Below are 17,079 nucleotides of genomic sequence, written 5' to 3' on the forward strand. Positions count from 1 at the left end.
ATGGGAAAGTAAAACAAATAAACATAAAATGTGAGTCAATTTTTCATAAACCGTTCAGTGTCAACACGTGGCCACAAATAAAACTAAACACCGTCTGTCTCCATTCAGCAGATTGTGGGAGCAGACGGTCGCAGTGCGAGGGGAGCTTCCCACGTTCCCCGACCTGGAGACTTTAGGGCCACGGGGTCAGCACCACTGTGAGTATGACCACAGTGTGAGCTTCCCAAAGTCTGGCCAAGAATACCAAACAGGGACTTGACCAATGTCTGACTCTTGAATCAACAGTCTTTAATATGTGGTGCCCGGGTGTTTGGCATGCAATAGCGTAAAAAAATGAACTAGTAATTGAAGTGGTCTGAGAGAAAACTAGACTTCTAAACCTCCTCTTGACTCTGTTTTTAGGTTTTAGAAAACCTAGTGACGGGAGACTTTGGCCAATCACGGGTCATTTCAGAGAGAGAGGGGGCGTTCCTATCGGCTGTTGTTCAAATGCAGATGTGCATGCACGTCCCTTTGGTGAAACCCTGATTCAAAAACTGCCTACTCTGCAAAGCAACCAGAAAAAGGACGACAGGCTTATCAAAAAGAGAGTCTGACAATATCGAAGAAGCGTTTCAGAAAAAGAGAGAAAATGTTGCTAATAGTTTGGCCTTTTGCTCACGGATGTGGTAAGAAGAAGACTGTCGATATTTTAGCTCACTAGGGGGCCTAGAATCACATAATGTCATCTCAAAGGGCTTCATACGCTTTACGGGTAGATCTCAAAGATGTATAACGTCGTCAGGATCACACAGGGATGATGTTTGAAATGAATGACTAGTACTCGTACAGGAAACACAGTTTTGAGCGGGTCAACGATTTGATTTACAGCACAAACTTGCTGATTTGGAGAAAAAAAAAAGAAGCAGACATTCCTTAAAACAATAGAACAATGGCACTGCAGGACCAAAAAAACACCTCTAAAGTTGGGCTCTTGGGCAGTATTAGGATATTTTATACCTTTAAGTTTTCATATCTAAGACACAAACACAACAAAGTGTATAACAGTGAGAGGAAAAACAGTCTTTTCTGGTTGTCAACAGGCAACAATATCGATCTCTTTCGGGGTAACAAAGAAGAAGAAAAACAACTGTTCTCAAAGTTACAATGCCATGTTCAATTACTCTCACCTTTTTTTCAATGACTTTCGCGGTCTGGGCCGGTTAATAAGTTGCTGTATGATGTATTCCCCACTGTTAGTAGAACACATAGCTACTGTAATGTATAAGCAGCGGTTCAGAGGTCGTCATATCAGTTTCATGTTAGGATAGAGGAGGTTGTCTGGTGAGGGGCCTCTGAACGATGAGGTAGTTATGTACGCTGACGTGTCGTGGTACATATTGTTCTTTGCAAAATCAAGGCATCCCGTTCGTGTTACCAAACTTGTAAGGCTGCGTTTTGTAATACTCAAATAAGGATCATTTATGTCTTCATACCCATGATGACAGCTGCTGGGATGCTCCATTACCAAGCTTTGTTTTTCTCACATTTTCACTGCATGATCTTTGTGTCGACTAAACCAGAGATTACAGAATATTTTGGCAGATTCCCTCCTGACCTCACTTTACTTTTCACCCTCTGGGTGCGGCAGAGCTCGAGTTTGTCACCAGTTCCAATCATCTGTAAATAACGAGGGAAAATCGGCTGCATTCTCAAATTATTCTTCCCTCTAATTATCTGTCAACACCAGACAAGAAAATCATTTATAATCTTCTTAGTAAAATGGCTGGAAATCACTCCATTGCGTCACAATCACGACCAACAATGAATGGATAGTCTTCTAAAACAGAAATAGCTTTGCAGTGGTAAAGTCTTGATTAAACAAGCATGCACTATGCTAAGAAACACATAAATGATGAGTCTTAAACACTGAAGGCCCTAAAGAGAAACAAGAAAAACAACACGGGGCTTATCTAGGAGAGTTGCATCAGCCTGTGGCATGTGAACTGGTCATGAGTCATGTGGTGGTAGAGAGCAGGTCAGGTCCCAGTTCAGCCCATCGGGGTACGGCACTGGTACCCACCACCAAGCCAGCGCGGACAGTTGTGTCGGCCCCCATAGCAACGGGCAAGCCGTGGGGACATGGCTGCGGTGAACAATGCAGCTTCCCTGTGTTGATTGTTTTGAAACCAAAGGCCATGGCCCGTCCTCTACATTTTGTTTGGTTCTGTGCATGTCCATGCAAAGGTAAAAGGTTGACAATGCTGTCCCTCCTCTATTCCCCTGCCCTCAACCTCCTCTACAGTGCAGTGTTCATCAGAGCCCGACTGGTACTGGACCTCTTCTTGGGCGACACCCATATTGATTGATGATTTTCTTTTATGCAAACACATAACACACAAGTATAATTTAGGATCCCTTAAAGGATCCTAAATTATATTTGTTGAAAGAATTGGGAAAAAGATAAACTGTTGTTGTGAATCTTGTGTTTACAAACCGCAGCGAATGAATTCTGCTGAATCTGCCTTTAAAGCTTGATGTTACTTTTTTCAAAAATTCCATTCACCTTACATGTTTTGGAGTGGTGAACGTAATTTCAGCAGCTTAAACTGTGTGCACGTGTGTAAATGAGACATATTTATAAGGTGTATTCACTTCCACACTGCACGACCGGGCAGCGGTTTGTATGCATGATGACGACAATATGAGAAACGGAAGCAGTGAATTGAACTCACATACATCCTAGTTTTTCATTGATTTCCTTACCCTGTAGAAGGCTGTTGACAGGGGCAGCAGTACAGCAGCCACGGTGTACTCCTCCGAGCTGGAGCAGTCCTGTGGGTCAAACGACAAGGGGAGAAGTGAGAGCAGCGCACAGCAGGAGACGTGTTTCAAAGCTCTGCAAACTCCTTTTTTCACTGTAGCCCCAAAACAAGAAGCACAGGTTTCCAACAGAGAGGTCATACACTCCCGAGGGGAAATCATTTTGGTAACCTAAAAAAAGAACCACTTTGTTACTGCAACACTGTATCTATGTCGAAATGGTTTATGCATTTCGAAGGTGTTACACAAAACTGTGCGTCTTTTTCGTCACATGAATGATGAAATGCTGTAAACTTGCAATGCAGAGCTGTGATCTGGGGAGATCACCGGGGGGGGGGGGGGGGGGGGGGCAGACACGCTATCTTCAGCAAACCTAGCTTGCTGTTACATAAAGACACTCCTGCCCTGTTTAAATATCAGGGCAATGCTAAAAAAATAAATACAAAGTCTGCCTAAAACTCTAACTGTGCTCTTCTCCAATATGTGGACATATGCTTTCAATAGCCTTATATAATCCCTGCTTTGACACAATTGTCAGAGCCTTCCAGCGTTCAATTTATTGGTAATTTTATGTTTTACATTCTTGAACCAGAAAGCAAATTTAATTCTGTTTTTTTTATTATTATGTTTTGATTTTAAACGAGGGAATAGTTGAAGATATTCCCTCTTTGACATTTACACACCGTGCCAAAGTGTCTACGTACAAGGGATTCTTTCAGGTCAAAGGTGGCTTAGTAGTGCTTTTAAGAGAATAGTATGAAGATGAATAGTAAATGAAGAGGCTTAGAGCGGGGGACTTAAGGGCCCAAACTAAACTTTTCTTGTAGAGATCGCAGAGAACGTTGAGAACAGGAAAATTAGAGAAAAGGACGCAAGTTGGGTTTAAAAGTACATAACTCACAGGAAATTGGTACTTATCTCTGGTAAGCTTTGTTAGGATTTATTTGTTGAACTCTGTAAATGACAATAGCCAGAGGAAACTTGATTTAAGGCCATGTGCAAACAGCAGCACTGATTCTGACCTGGTGCCGCACCTCATAACCCTCAGTGGGACCTCACATATCCAATAAAATGTTTAACTAACACACACTTCTCTCTTTTTATGTCTTAATTTCATTCGAAACCTTCTGAAACTATGCAACATACTATCAGTCTTATCCAAGTAGTCATTTTGGCAGGAGAGATATGGAGAAGAATGCTGCACTTTGTGATAGCGGCCTTTGATGGGGGCCTCTGTTACCGCCATTCCTCCCCTCCAAAAACACACGCACACACACACACACACACACACACAAGAATGTAAAGAGGGGAGTAAATGCAAAACACAAGTTCCACAGCGACACATGAAAGCCTGGCCCCCCCGTCGACTAAGCAACATAGTTTCTGTTTTATTATTCTTGTCGCTTGTGTTTCTCTTTGCAGTTATTCGGGCTGCGGTGAAATGTTCCAGCTTGGAGCGGCACCAAAGCATTGTTTACCAGCATCCTTAACAACGCTGCAGGTCACAGGAGTTCATGGACCCCAGTCAAAATAGAACAACAAGTGGAAACGCACAGGCAGAAAAGTGTGAATATTTAACAAACAAGTATTATTCCAACAACAACAAAAAAAAAAAAAAAAAGAGTGAAGTTCAGCAATGCATGTCGCCGGTTCTTTGAAACAGAAACTTGTGACAACAGACATTGTTTTTAGCGCTGAAAAGGCCGCGGTCATGCTTCAGATGAAGAAAAGCTTTGTCCAGAGGCTGCATCAACACGTCTCATATAAAGTACTTACTACCAGGTTGACTTAAGCTACACTTATTATCACCTTAAACCCTCCACCACAGAGAGAAGTGACAGCTCAAAAGAATTGAAGGTCCACTACTGTAGCTAAGCAAACAGATAAGCAGTGAAATCTACAGCAGGTCGGAGATAAGACTGAATGGAAAGTGAAACCTGACAAGTCAAGCAGAGCTGTTATCAGCATTGCATGAGGAACCTGATAAAAGGTAAAGGTATTGTATTATACTATTTGGGACTCAATCATTGTCACAGAGCTGAATAGAGCCACAAGGTTCAGGGTGGGGAAAATATGTTAAATGCTTTATTTGGGGTTTGGAGAATGGAGGGAGAGGAGGGCATTGTGTGTCCCCACACTTCTGTTTGCGAGGACACCCTGCCGTCTTCTTTCCTCCTGGTATTTACTGTAAGTCTCAACATTTTTTTCCCTCATTCTTGAAGCTGCAGGAACTTTGATGACTAACATAGCTATTCTGTCTCAAGACACGTATACAGCGAGGAAAAAACAAGAAGCACGAGCATGTGACAGAAACGCTGGCGGATGTCAACAAAAAGCAGCTTCCTGCGTTTCAGAGAAGTTCGCACTTTCCAGGAAAGCAATGAAATAAACCGAGACTTACCGCATTCTTTGATGAGATTGTTGTCGCTATCGACAAACAAAAATGTCTCAACTCAGAGGCTCTCAATGTTAACTGCTGCTTGAATCACTAATAGGGAGATGATTAAGCCACATAGTTGACCTCTGTGTTTTCCAGACGAGCAACAAACAGCTATTTTGTTCAACAGCAAAAGCATGAAATGTGACTGACTCATATGTTTACCTGGTCATCCTGGTAGACGTCATCAGAACATGGGAATGATACCCAGTTCAGATTCCCAGTGACCATGCTACGTAAAGCAGTCCCATCAAGGCCACGAAGGCAGACAGAGGCCATGTTCTCACAGCAAGGGACAAATTTATGGTCTAAATAATGTAAAAATGTAAGTCATCTATTCACTATTAAAGGAGATGTACAAAGTGGTTAAAGCGCAGTATACAGCCTTCAGGGGGGAACGGACAGTACAGACTAAGCTGGTCGGCGCTCCAGTTCATCAGCTCGCAGTTCCTAGATTCAGACACGTCAGTCAGACAAAGTGCCTCGTACTCTCCAACAACATCTGTGTGTAACGTGCGCTCTCGCACATCAGACGGTCAAGCTCATGCAGAAATCATGGGCTCCACGCCGTTGCGGCCGCTTCCCATGGACCCCCCCGCCCTAATCCCTCCCACAGTTAACTGCCAGGGTGTGTTTTTGAGCATCGTGAGGCCCTCGGCCTTGAGACAGCAGAGCGCAGAGGGCTCATAATCCTATCTGACAGGAAATGGTTGGGATGCCATGATACATCCACAGCAGGACTCATTGCCCCACAGGGTTTGCGCAATGTTTACTTGTAGAAGCTGCAGCACTGACCAGTGCACACACACACACAAATAGATGTGCAATTAACTCAAAGACCCTAATGAGGGTTTTTACTGTGCGTGATTCATGACAGAGAAACGGCACAGATAAGGATTACAACGGATGTTTAAATGAGTCATTGTAAACTGTTTCTGAACATATCAACTCATTCCAGAGAAGCTATCAACATTTTTTTTAATGTATTACAAAAAACATAAAGAAAGAATGAACAAATACTAACAAGGTACAGTAGCACCTCATTCTAATGTCCTCACCTTTGACCTATCGTACATTTTTCTTTTACATACCGCTTCCCGTTGCTGTGCTCCCCTGCGAACACTGATTGCAACCAGACAACAAAGCCTGAGGTTAACAGTTGAACACTAAATGTGATTAGCCTCATAATGATGATGCCATTGAAAATCAATGTGTCACATCAACATGGACGCCAGAAATCCTAATGAGGCATCATGCTGTCTCACACACACACACACACACACACACACACACACACACACACACACACACACACACACACACACACACACACACACACACACACACACACACACACACACACACACACACACACACACACTTTTGGGGTTCCTACGTGGCTGGGTGTTGAAAGAAAGGGCAGCACGCAGAATATGAAAGGAGTTACTGGCCCAGCATTTACTATTTATATTGGCTTCACAGATCATCTGAGATAAATCCCTCACAGCCGAGCTGAGACCAAGAAATGAAAGTCAGGAACAAAATGCCTGGCTTCCATCTTGAAGTGGTGATGAAATGACAAACAATGCACAATAAATTCTTTAAAAGAATTAATAAAAATGCCATCAGAAAAATGCTGACAATGTCTTTTCCCGTGTTGCGGTTAACAAACATGCACTCCACATCAAATCTACAGTATGTGTAAAATGATACATTTTATTACCCATGTGTGGCTGACTATTCACTTTTCAGCAGCATTAATGACATAAAGATCTTAGACTGAATTAAAAGTTAGGTGGGACAGACTCGTACTGTGTTGTAGAACTGTTTGTGGTAAAGAAGTTATTTTATTATTAACTACTATGGTCAAAACAACATAGCCCGTTTTGGAACAATTCTTAAATAAATGTATCTCTGTCAATCTGTTCCAACAAAAGCCAACACATCGGGATCTCATTTTAACACATAAAAAAAACACACTGGCCGCCTGGCTATCAGCGATGTCCACAAGAGTGTGACATTCAAACAGTACGCTTCTTTGCATTCATTTAGACTATAGTGCAAGTCTTGACTAAAGAAGCCATGCAACAGAGACGGTGGTTTTAAGCTTTTCAACGAATGACAAACTACTGTCAGAGCAGCACAGAGCTCATCTCTGCTTCTGGAAACGAAGCAATCAGACATCATAAAAGGGATGATGCAACAAGCGTTTCTTTTCACGTCTTCCTGCACGTGTGGAAAGAAAGAAATAATTCAATTTGCAAGTCAGTAGCCTTGCCAGGTAGACATTATAGTAGTGAAGCAAATGACACGTCAAAGGACTTTGTATGTCCTTGGCCCGGGCAGATGCTGGGATTAATTGGCTTTCTATAATTTTTTTGGTGTGGGGGGGGGGGGGGGGAATGACTGGAATCTAAAGTCACTCCATAAAAGTTGCAGTCTGTGAGGACTGCTTAAAATTATTAAAATCCTTGGAAACGGCTGATTCAAGGCAGTAAAATATGAGGAACTACCAATATAGACCCGGCTGCTCTGGCTGAGTGAAGCCTCACTGACTCTTTATGAGCTGCACAAAACACATTACTTACACACAAGTAGCCGAGGCATGAGGGCACCAGAGAGAGACAAACATGCTGGCTGACAAACAACAAACAGCATTATTGGGGCTCAGCCTTACGACATGCTGTCAGCTTGTTCAAGTGTTAAAATAAATTAAGAAAAAAGAAGCAGAAGGGGACGGACATGCCTGTTTTATACATGTGCATGTGTACTACGGTCACGCTTACACATTGCTTATGTTAAACTAGAACCAACTACAACTCATAACATATGGCATCTGCTGTAAATGTGTGGTACAGCCAGCACTAAAACATTTAACCAGATATGCACCCCCACTGTACAGCTACCTTTGGCATCAGTTTTAGATATCAATTTGGGAGAAAAATGGGTTAAAAACAAAACGTCTACAAATTATGTTAAATTAATCTTTCAACAATATTCATTGTATGTTTTAAAAAACATATATTTGATGTTCTATCGTTAAGAATAACACAATAAGCATATTGGACAAAATCAGTTCAGGTCATATTCTATGGCATGTGTTGGCATGACTTACCTGGAGGGCACAGTTCATCATACGAATGATGTAATCAAACTGCTGGTGGTCCAGTATGGCGCGGTTCTGCTGAACATGGAGACTCAGTTCCTCAGTCAGACACTGGCGTGCTGCCTTGCCTTTCAGTGCGCGCAGAGCAGCCGGCAGCGCCTATTGAGAGAAAAGGTGGACAAAGAGGGTTTTATAAAAGAATTAAATACCTCTAAATAAAGTGGCTTTTTGAGGAAGCAGGCCCTTGTTTTATGAAATACTGATTAAAGAAGAGATATATATGTATATTTTAATCCATTCACACTTTGTACCAACACAGTACTCACAGCTACTATGACCTGCTGTATGGTTAATGACCATTTGGCAGCGAAGGATTTACAGGCTCGTGGGGGGTTCAGAGGATACATGCTATGCATTCTTACATTTGCACAGAAATGCAGGCCTGGATTTTATAACTCCTATATGAAGCCAGTGGGATCCATAAAGTAGCTGGCAAAAATCCCATTTTAAACACATTGGATGCATATTGGGTAGATTCACAAACATGGGGCCATAACAAAGGACATCTTTGTGTAGCGTAGATGCTTTTAGAGGACAGGAACGGATTAACCTCTGTGTTAAAACAATAACTATTGCATCATGGAATGTGTTTGATTACAGGCCCTATCTATGTCTGTGTGGCAGCTGGAAGAAATGAGGATGATGAAGGTGGGGAGAGATCTACAGCTCCTTAACGGTCTGCTGATTCGGTGTAACGCAAAGATGCCTTCAGTTAATGAGCTTGTTTAAGGGTTGATGAGCTCCCCTGATGAAGGACATTGTGCATCACCTTTTCAGTCTCCAGAGTCTTGTTGTCAAAGATGAAGGAAATGCAGCTCCGCACCACCTCCAGCCGGCGAGCGCTGTTAAACACGGAGCCACTCTTACCCATAATGGACACTAGAATACAGAAAGACAGAATCACAGTTGGTTAAAACTACAGCTGCTGCAAACATCAGAGCTTTTTCACAAGTCAAAGACATATTTTGCAGATACCCGTCATGTGAAAGCTATGACCGTGAAAGAGATTTAACACAAAGATTGCAGGTATGTAAAGCAATACGGCAGTTGAAAGTAGACCATACCGACGGGTGGTCCAGCAGGTACAACACACTTCCTCTCAGATCGTGTGGAAGGAGGTGTGCTGCTGTGTTTTGCCACACCCTCCTGCAGCATTTTCTCCACCTGTTCGTCATCCAGCAGGGGGAAGGGTACCTGGTGCACCCGCAGGTGGGATCCCTCCGAAGGCCGAGGCACTTTCTGGAATGCCATGTGGGGGTTTGGGTTCTCCTATAGTACACATGCCAGTGAACCACTTGTATTAATAGGATACATAGCTGTATGTACAGTGAATACACGGCAAAACATCACAACAGAAATACAACAAAGGAGATATAGCGCTAGTTATTTGCATGAAGTCTTACATTTCTGTACAGCTGCTCAGAGAATGTCCTGATGTGCTTCTGCAGCTTGGCAGGGCTGACCTCTTCTTCCTTAAAGCTGTCCGTGTCGAAGGCCACCAGCTACAAAACAGTAATATTCACTCTTTGAGGGGTGGATCATCAAGAAAAACAAATTAAAAAGTATCACAGTGCTCCTGCAGCAAAACTAGGTCACCATCATAACTGATAAGAGTATCGTCCATATGTCACCAGTCCACATTAAAAACTCTTTCATAGTGGCTTTAGTGTAAAAACTTTGTGTATGAACTTGTCCACTTACAGCTAAAAAAGTAAAGGGAAAAGTTGAGCTTTAAGCGGAGCATCATGGTACAGTACCTCATCAAAGAGATCGCAGGCTCGGTAAGGCGGACCTCTCTCCGAGACAAAGCCAGCGAAGGCCATGCCATCCAAAACCTTGGTCAGAAAATCATTCTCAATGAGGCCTCGCTGGCCCAGGAAGGCAGTCTGGATAATGTCAGAATTAGATCAGTTACAATCCCACACAGATGGCAGCAATGCAATCTTGTTCATATGGATTTGCTGCAGACTGAAAAGCAAGCAGAGTAATCACAGCCTTTTTTTAAGAATAAGATTACAAAATGTTCAAAAGACCAGCATCTTCTGTTAGAATCGTGCGTAAGTTCTTCAGCATGCACAAAAAGGGAAATAAATCTAGTTATAAATCACTACATGCAAAACAATTTAATTGACTTTACGCATAATTATTTGTGCTTGTGGGATGAAGAGATAAAACACAGTTCACTCAAGCCTTCCCCCGCTCAGCGGTTCCAGGCGAATAAGCTGAGCGTTTGTTTATAATGCGATCCATGTGGGGTACTTTGAGGATGATGTGCTGAGGGGTTACCACGGAGACATCACAGACACGAACAAACAAAAAACCCCGGCACAAAACAAAAATGTAAACCTAATGCGTTTCATATGGCTCATTGCCGGGCTTTGCCCAAGGTTACGGGACTGTGTCCGAAGCTTGCATAAACAAAAGGATAGCATCACGGAAGAGTCATGGAGCCTCAGCAACACAAAACAAGATGCGCACACTCACACATCCACACACACTTTATACACCACTGACAGGTTAATCTGTCACGTCTTTACACGTAATTCCACCGGCACTGCTGGACTCGGACTAAAACATTCTTGGCAGGGAAAAAAGAACAATGCGTTTGCTGCTGCGGAGTATTTGCTAAATGAGTTTAATCTAAGGTTACATATTGGAAAACAAGTTGTTTTTTATGCAAAATTTTAATTTCAGCACTGGGAATTCCATTATGTTGTCATCTTCACCTTGTGAAAGTGAATCACGGGTTCAGAGTGGATGCGGATGAGCTGCAGGCAGGACCTGTAGCCCTGGAAGAGTTGTGCAAACAACCTGAGAAAGACGGCCCTCACCTCCTTATCCTGGAACACAGAAACACGACTCAAACAACTATGCCACAAATGCAGCCTGATAAATTAATTACGCAACAGACATGCTATTTTATCTTGAGGGTAATGGGTTACCGTCAGTTAGTGCCCCCACTCACAAACCTTTTGCCGATAAGAGACTCTTTTTTTTTTTTTTTTTTACCCGGAGAATCGCAAATGAAAGGACGACATCTGATAGTGATGCTGACTTACCAACAACTTGAGGTTGGAGGGAGCAGTGCGTGGCGGAGGGAATGCATTGTCTGCTATCTCCAGATCAGGGTGCAAAACCTACACAGAATAAATGTTTCTCCAGATTATTTACTTGTCTTCATTTCAACAACAACAATAAACATAAACGACGGTGCACAATGAGTAACCGGATAATACAGGATAACAGAAAAAGTCACATGATTTAAATAAAAAAGTGAAATAAGAACATTAATTATATTAGCAGTCACTGAGCACGTCTGAGTATAACAATCAAATAACTACTTTGTGTGTATTTAAGTGTTTGTCTGTGTTAAAGACAGATATGTATACAGATGCCAAACAAGGACAAACTTTGATATGTGTACTTGGTGTTGACAGTTGAATGCTTTCATGAATGAATGACTTTTTGCTTGCTCAAATGTCATCATATTCTGCTCATTTAAATAATAGGGCTGCACCTGTATGCGTATGTTTGTGCTTACCAGGGACAGGGAAGTCTGTGTTTGGTGTAACAGAGGTTCAGGGAGCTGGGACAAGTGAATGCACTCAGGAATCTTTATTGTGCCTCCATCCAGGTCAGCAATAATAACGTCCAACTGGTTGTACACACATAAAACACAGAGAGGTCAGGTGGTTTGATTGCAGCTGGAGGAAGTGCTATGAGCAACGACACGTACGCCTGACGAGAATCAGCCGAAACCAGTTAAATAAACATCTTGCAGAAGGGCAGATTTCCTAATCTTCTTGTGTAAAAACTTCCCGAAACCAAAGGTTGTTTTGTTTTTTTGTTTAAACTCCCCCGGTCAGTTGAAAGTCCAAAAATATCCCAATTCATCCTGACGTTTAGGATATAAAAACAAACTCCAATATTTGTTAATGATTCACAATGCCTGTGTGACACATCTTCACTCACCAGATCCTGGATTTCAGTCTGAAACATGGAGTGAACTCCAATGATGAAGGGAGTGGGCGAGCTCAACACCTCCAGCAGCCGTGAAGGCAGAATGGGGATGTATGGGTAACTGAACACAGGAAAGGACATAACAGTGAATACACAGTATCTACAATGATACTAGGAAGACAGATGGGGAAGAACTGAGAGCTTAAAATATACTCCGATCCCCGGCTCAGGCTCCACTAGTCGCATGTCGATGTGTCCTTGCGCAAGACACTAAACCCCAAAATTGCTCCTGTAGCTGTGCCTACGGTGTAGAATTGTGATAGAATCTGAATTGTAAGTCACTTTGGATAAAAGCGTCTGCTAAATGACTGTAATGTAATGCTTCCCTGTGTTTGAGTGTACGTTATTATGAAAGTGAAAATCAAGTCGCGACCCACATTGAAAGATAAAGACAGCAGTAAAACCAAAATGCACAACATGGACAAGAATGAACCAGAATCTTTACCTGTATTTGAGGGGAAACATGAGAGCCTCCAGTGCGCGACACGCCTCTTCCAGCCTCTGGTAACTGGTGGAGTGAAACAAAACCTTGTGTTCTGTCAGAACCGCACAAAACAGGCTGAGAACATTTTGGATTCCTGAAACAAAAAAAAAAGCAAGAGAGAACAAAATGAATGAGGCAGTGGTTGGTATGCGACTGCCACATTGTTGCGGATCATTCATCAAACACCCGTGGCTATTTGTGGTGGATTTCCAACTTCAAACACAGATTATGTATCTATAACAGCTTCAAGACTGATTACTCGAACAATATTCTGTGGAATGTTTCTTGTAATATTGGCAGACTAACCACATCAATCTTAATACCGTATAGAAGGTTGTAGTGCTACTTATACATGGGGGGGTATTGTTTGTGTACCAATCTCATTTTGAAAATAAGCCCGTCAGTGCCGGAGAAGGTGCTGCACGACTCCACATTGGATGGAGTTGATTCAAATCTGATTTTAATTGTCAAATTTAAGTGCAATGTTTGAAACTGCTGAGCAGAGAAAAAGCCTGAGACTACAACGCTCCCTTTATTTCAGAATAGAGCTTTCACTTTCCTCTGCACAGGCTACTTACTGCAGCCTCGTTGATTCATTTCATAAACTGTCTACTGTATGAAAACAATGTGTCCGTAGTGTGTCTTTGTCTTTGGTAGGTGAGCACTGTACTTCCTTTGTGTTAACCAAGCCTCAAGGCAAATACATGAACGGTTTATGTATTTAAGTAAATTCCTACTAGATTACTTTTGCTCCTACAACACTGTTCATATTTCTTAATTTGCATTAAACCGTTTTAGTGTATTTCTTCGTCAATCGCAACAACGAGTCACTGCTCTGCAGAATCTTTACATAATCTGCTTTATTAAAGAATCCTGCTGGCTCATGATGGCAAAAACGATACGTTTTCAAGACCAAACGGGTCAGTTTCTGTTAACCACTGAATACAAAACCTAAAGGAAAACTCCTCTCCGAAAACAAAGGAAATTACACACTCTCATACAGTATAAATAATATTTCAAATACCGACGTGACAACCAGGAAGAATTCTAAGTTTACAGTTCCTGTTATTGTTTCCTATCAAGCAGCTGACGGACCAATTCATCACACACTGGAGTGATAAAGGGAACACTGGCAGACATATCAGTGCCACTGGGGGTGCTGGGTCTGGATGTTTGCCTGTCTGAGTGAAGCACTTCAGTGATAAACAGGAAGTGGAACACAAGCTTCAACATAATGTGATATTTTAAGGTGAACAGACTTGTCAAACCAAATGAGTCGTTTCATTATTTATAGACTTTTGTAAGTCCAAATGATGTAAAATGCTCAGTAAAAGAGTGTGCCTCGCTCATTTCACTAATGAGGCTCCGGTTTCATAATCACACCTCAGCTTCAGGTGTTTACTTATCTTATGGAAACAGCAACGCACTTCCGAGCCCGAAATAAAAAGTGACAGCAACATCCCAGGACAACAGGAGAGACAAAGGCAACAAACAACAAACAACAGGGCTGCTGATGGCCGGTTTTATCTCGTCCCGGGGGGCTGCACTTCCTGTGCAGTGTGACATGTTTAACACATTCCTCTCTGGTGACTCGGGTGACCAGTGCACACAGAATGATCTGCCGACCTGCACAGCTACTCGCCAATCCTTATATGGACATGAGGATGACCTAATGAGTGGAAATGATACACTTGTTGTCACGTAGCTGATCAGCTGACTTTTTTTCTCCCACCTTTTGTTTTTTTTTTTTATATAAAGGTGGGAGAGATGATTAACTGCGAACGTCTGTCAGTCACTTTCACTCAGTATGAAATGACGGCTTGACTCTCAAGCTTCATACATACATACATACATTTGTCTTGCTACAAAGTCCAAAACAAATATTGTATATTATATGAAAGTGAGAGGAGCCAGGAGACGGTTAGCATAGCTCAACATAGGAACTGGGGGAAACAGCTAGTCTGGCTCTGTCCAAAGGTGTAAAAGAAAGAAATCTGTCTACTATCTATTAAAAGGTTGTATCGTGTTTGTTTGATCTTTAAACACGTGTAAAAATAATAATTTGTGTTTTTTAAGTTGGTGATTTTCCACTGCAGTATTTAAACAACGTCACATATCAAACAATGAGCAACACACATGAATTATGGCCCTGTAGCCGCTTCGAGGACTAACAGCGCTGCATAATGTACTGAACTGATTAATGGAAACAGGCTTATGAGGACTGACAGACCATGGCCGGGTTTTGAGTCAAGAATGCTTTGTTTTTTGTATCCAGATTAGCTACAAATGCATGACTTCCACCTAACCCTGATCACATGACGTGTATCGTGCAAGTACCCCCCGTGTGCACGTTCATCCCTTTGTCCAAACAAACAGAGGATGGTGTCAATACACTCAGGATATAAAATCCACTCTGTTTTGAATCACATTCTTCTAATCAAATGAGAATAAATAAGGGCCAACTTTCCATTACAAATCAAATTTCAGGTGAATCATATTTAATTTCACTCTCAGCTCTAACAGATGTATGCCTAGAGTTGCAGAAAGCAAACTAAAACAAATTATTCTTAAATAACATAAAAAATATCATGTACAATAGCTCAGTTCATGATTTATGCCAAAGCATCATTTTCAAAGGCTGATGAAACACCATGAGTCAATCGGGCATGTTCTACCTTTGACAAAGCACGTATTGCTCGTGCAAATCATTTACGGTCCTAAAATATAGAGCAATCATTGCAATGTGAAACTAGCAAACTGAAACAAATCTTCATCATGTGCTTGTTCCAGCCCGGACAAAAATGACAGAAACACTGATGGGACAAAGCGAAAACCGCGTAAGCTTGCTTCAGACACATTTGGTGTAGAATTAATCCAAGTTCTTAATGGCTCATTGCTAAAATCTCCTCATTGTAGAAGTCCCACAGTGCTGCAGTTAACCACCATGTGATTAGCAAAGTAGAACGAAGCCTCTAAAATCTGAAAGGATCAAGACTGAATGAATGTGAAATATGTCACACACATTAAAGCTGCTTAATTTAATCAACTAAGACGACGCCGCTAATATGATTAAGACAAATGTTCTTTGAGTGTCGGAACTGTCCGATTATAACAACCAACAACACAAAATGTCTTAACACATAAATGGGATATTGTGCAGACGTGACAGACTGCAGAAAGAAATGATTGTTCATTCAATAAAGTCTCTGGCAGGGTTCATGTTCAAAACAAATAAATGACGGGGCAGAGAAACCGCTATACAGTCATCAACAAGTCATGTCTTCCTGTCTCATGATTACTAGTTAGTAGTTCAAAGTGCCTGGACCCACCCAGCTGCTGGAAGAGCAGACCAACACTTTTGGACGTGACAGGCAACGTGTCGTTCAGAGGCGTCTGGATGAGCTGACGGTCTCCTGCTCCCAGGCTGAAGAGCTTCTGTAAAGAAAAACAAAAGCAGTAAAAGGTTAAAAAAAACGTCATGGACATTTTTACGCTACAGGACGGAGCGGTTCTGCAACTGACAGTCACCCATTGAGAGTTATAGCTGAGGGTACTGTTGTTGAATCAAATAAAGAAGGATGCCGCAGCTGCAGGACATTGAGCAAAGAAAACCTCAATTACATGTTTACCAAAATATAACTGGTACAGCGCACAGCTGCAGCAATGTCACAGAATCCCTTAAAAAGAGTCTTGGATTAGTGATGCAAAAATGTGCTCTGAATATAAAACTCTTTCAAATGGCTTATTATTCACATTATAGGTACTGGGAAGTGAAAAGCAGTTGGTAGAAACCTTTCAGATGTAGAACATAAAAGGGAAGTTCATCAGTCAAATGCAAATTAAAAGGTATCTCATGGTCTCCATTCATACAGTTCTTGAAATACCTCGATGTTTAACTACGTGCTGTTCTCACAAATTAGTCCGTTCTGCCCGAAGTCAGACGCGAGGATTTGGCATTTGAAGTGCAGTCTTGCTGGGGAACAGGCCAAACTCTTCCCTCTTACAGCACATTAGCCATCGTCGAAAAACAAAGTCTGATATTTATCTGAGTGATTAGGATTTCTCCCCACTGGCAGTCGTAAAGTCGTTCCAATGATTGAGACATATTTTGGCTCTACGGTGTTTTTCAAATGTGTAAATACATTATCTATTGCCTGGTTCACTGAATTA

General features: G+C 41.9%; 1 protein-coding gene across 1 annotated transcript in view; it reads right to left on the minus strand.

Moving 5' to 3' along the window:
• sbf2 (SET binding factor 2) overlaps positions 1-17,079 on the minus strand; it is an 81,059-nt gene that overhangs the window by 30,080 nt on the left and 33,900 nt on the right. The window contains exons 6-17 of the mRNA XM_076110330.1: positions 16,239-16,344; positions 12,871-13,003; positions 12,378-12,486; positions 11,947-12,060; positions 11,465-11,542; positions 11,132-11,245; positions 10,163-10,291; positions 9,809-9,907; positions 9,470-9,674; positions 9,175-9,284; positions 8,355-8,504; positions 2,746-2,814 (exon numbers count right to left, since the gene is read on the minus strand). Of these exons, the coding sequence (XP_075966445.1) occupies positions 2,746-2,814; positions 8,355-8,504; positions 9,175-9,284; positions 9,470-9,674; positions 9,809-9,907; positions 10,163-10,291; positions 11,132-11,245; positions 11,465-11,542; positions 11,947-12,060; positions 12,378-12,486; positions 12,871-13,003; positions 16,239-16,344 (1,416 nt within the window). The remainder of the gene's footprint in view (positions 1-2,745; positions 2,815-8,354; positions 8,505-9,174; positions 9,285-9,469; positions 9,675-9,808; positions 9,908-10,162; positions 10,292-11,131; positions 11,246-11,464; positions 11,543-11,946; positions 12,061-12,377; positions 12,487-12,870; positions 13,004-16,238; positions 16,345-17,079) is intronic.

The sequence above is a fragment of the Anarhichas minor genome, unplaced genomic scaffold (assembly GCF_050575085.1).
Source record: "Anarhichas minor isolate MPS153535 unplaced genomic scaffold, ASM5057508v1 ptg000042l, whole genome shotgun sequence".
Taxonomy (NCBI): Eukaryota; Metazoa; Chordata; class Actinopteri; order Perciformes; family Anarhichadidae; genus Anarhichas; species Anarhichas minor.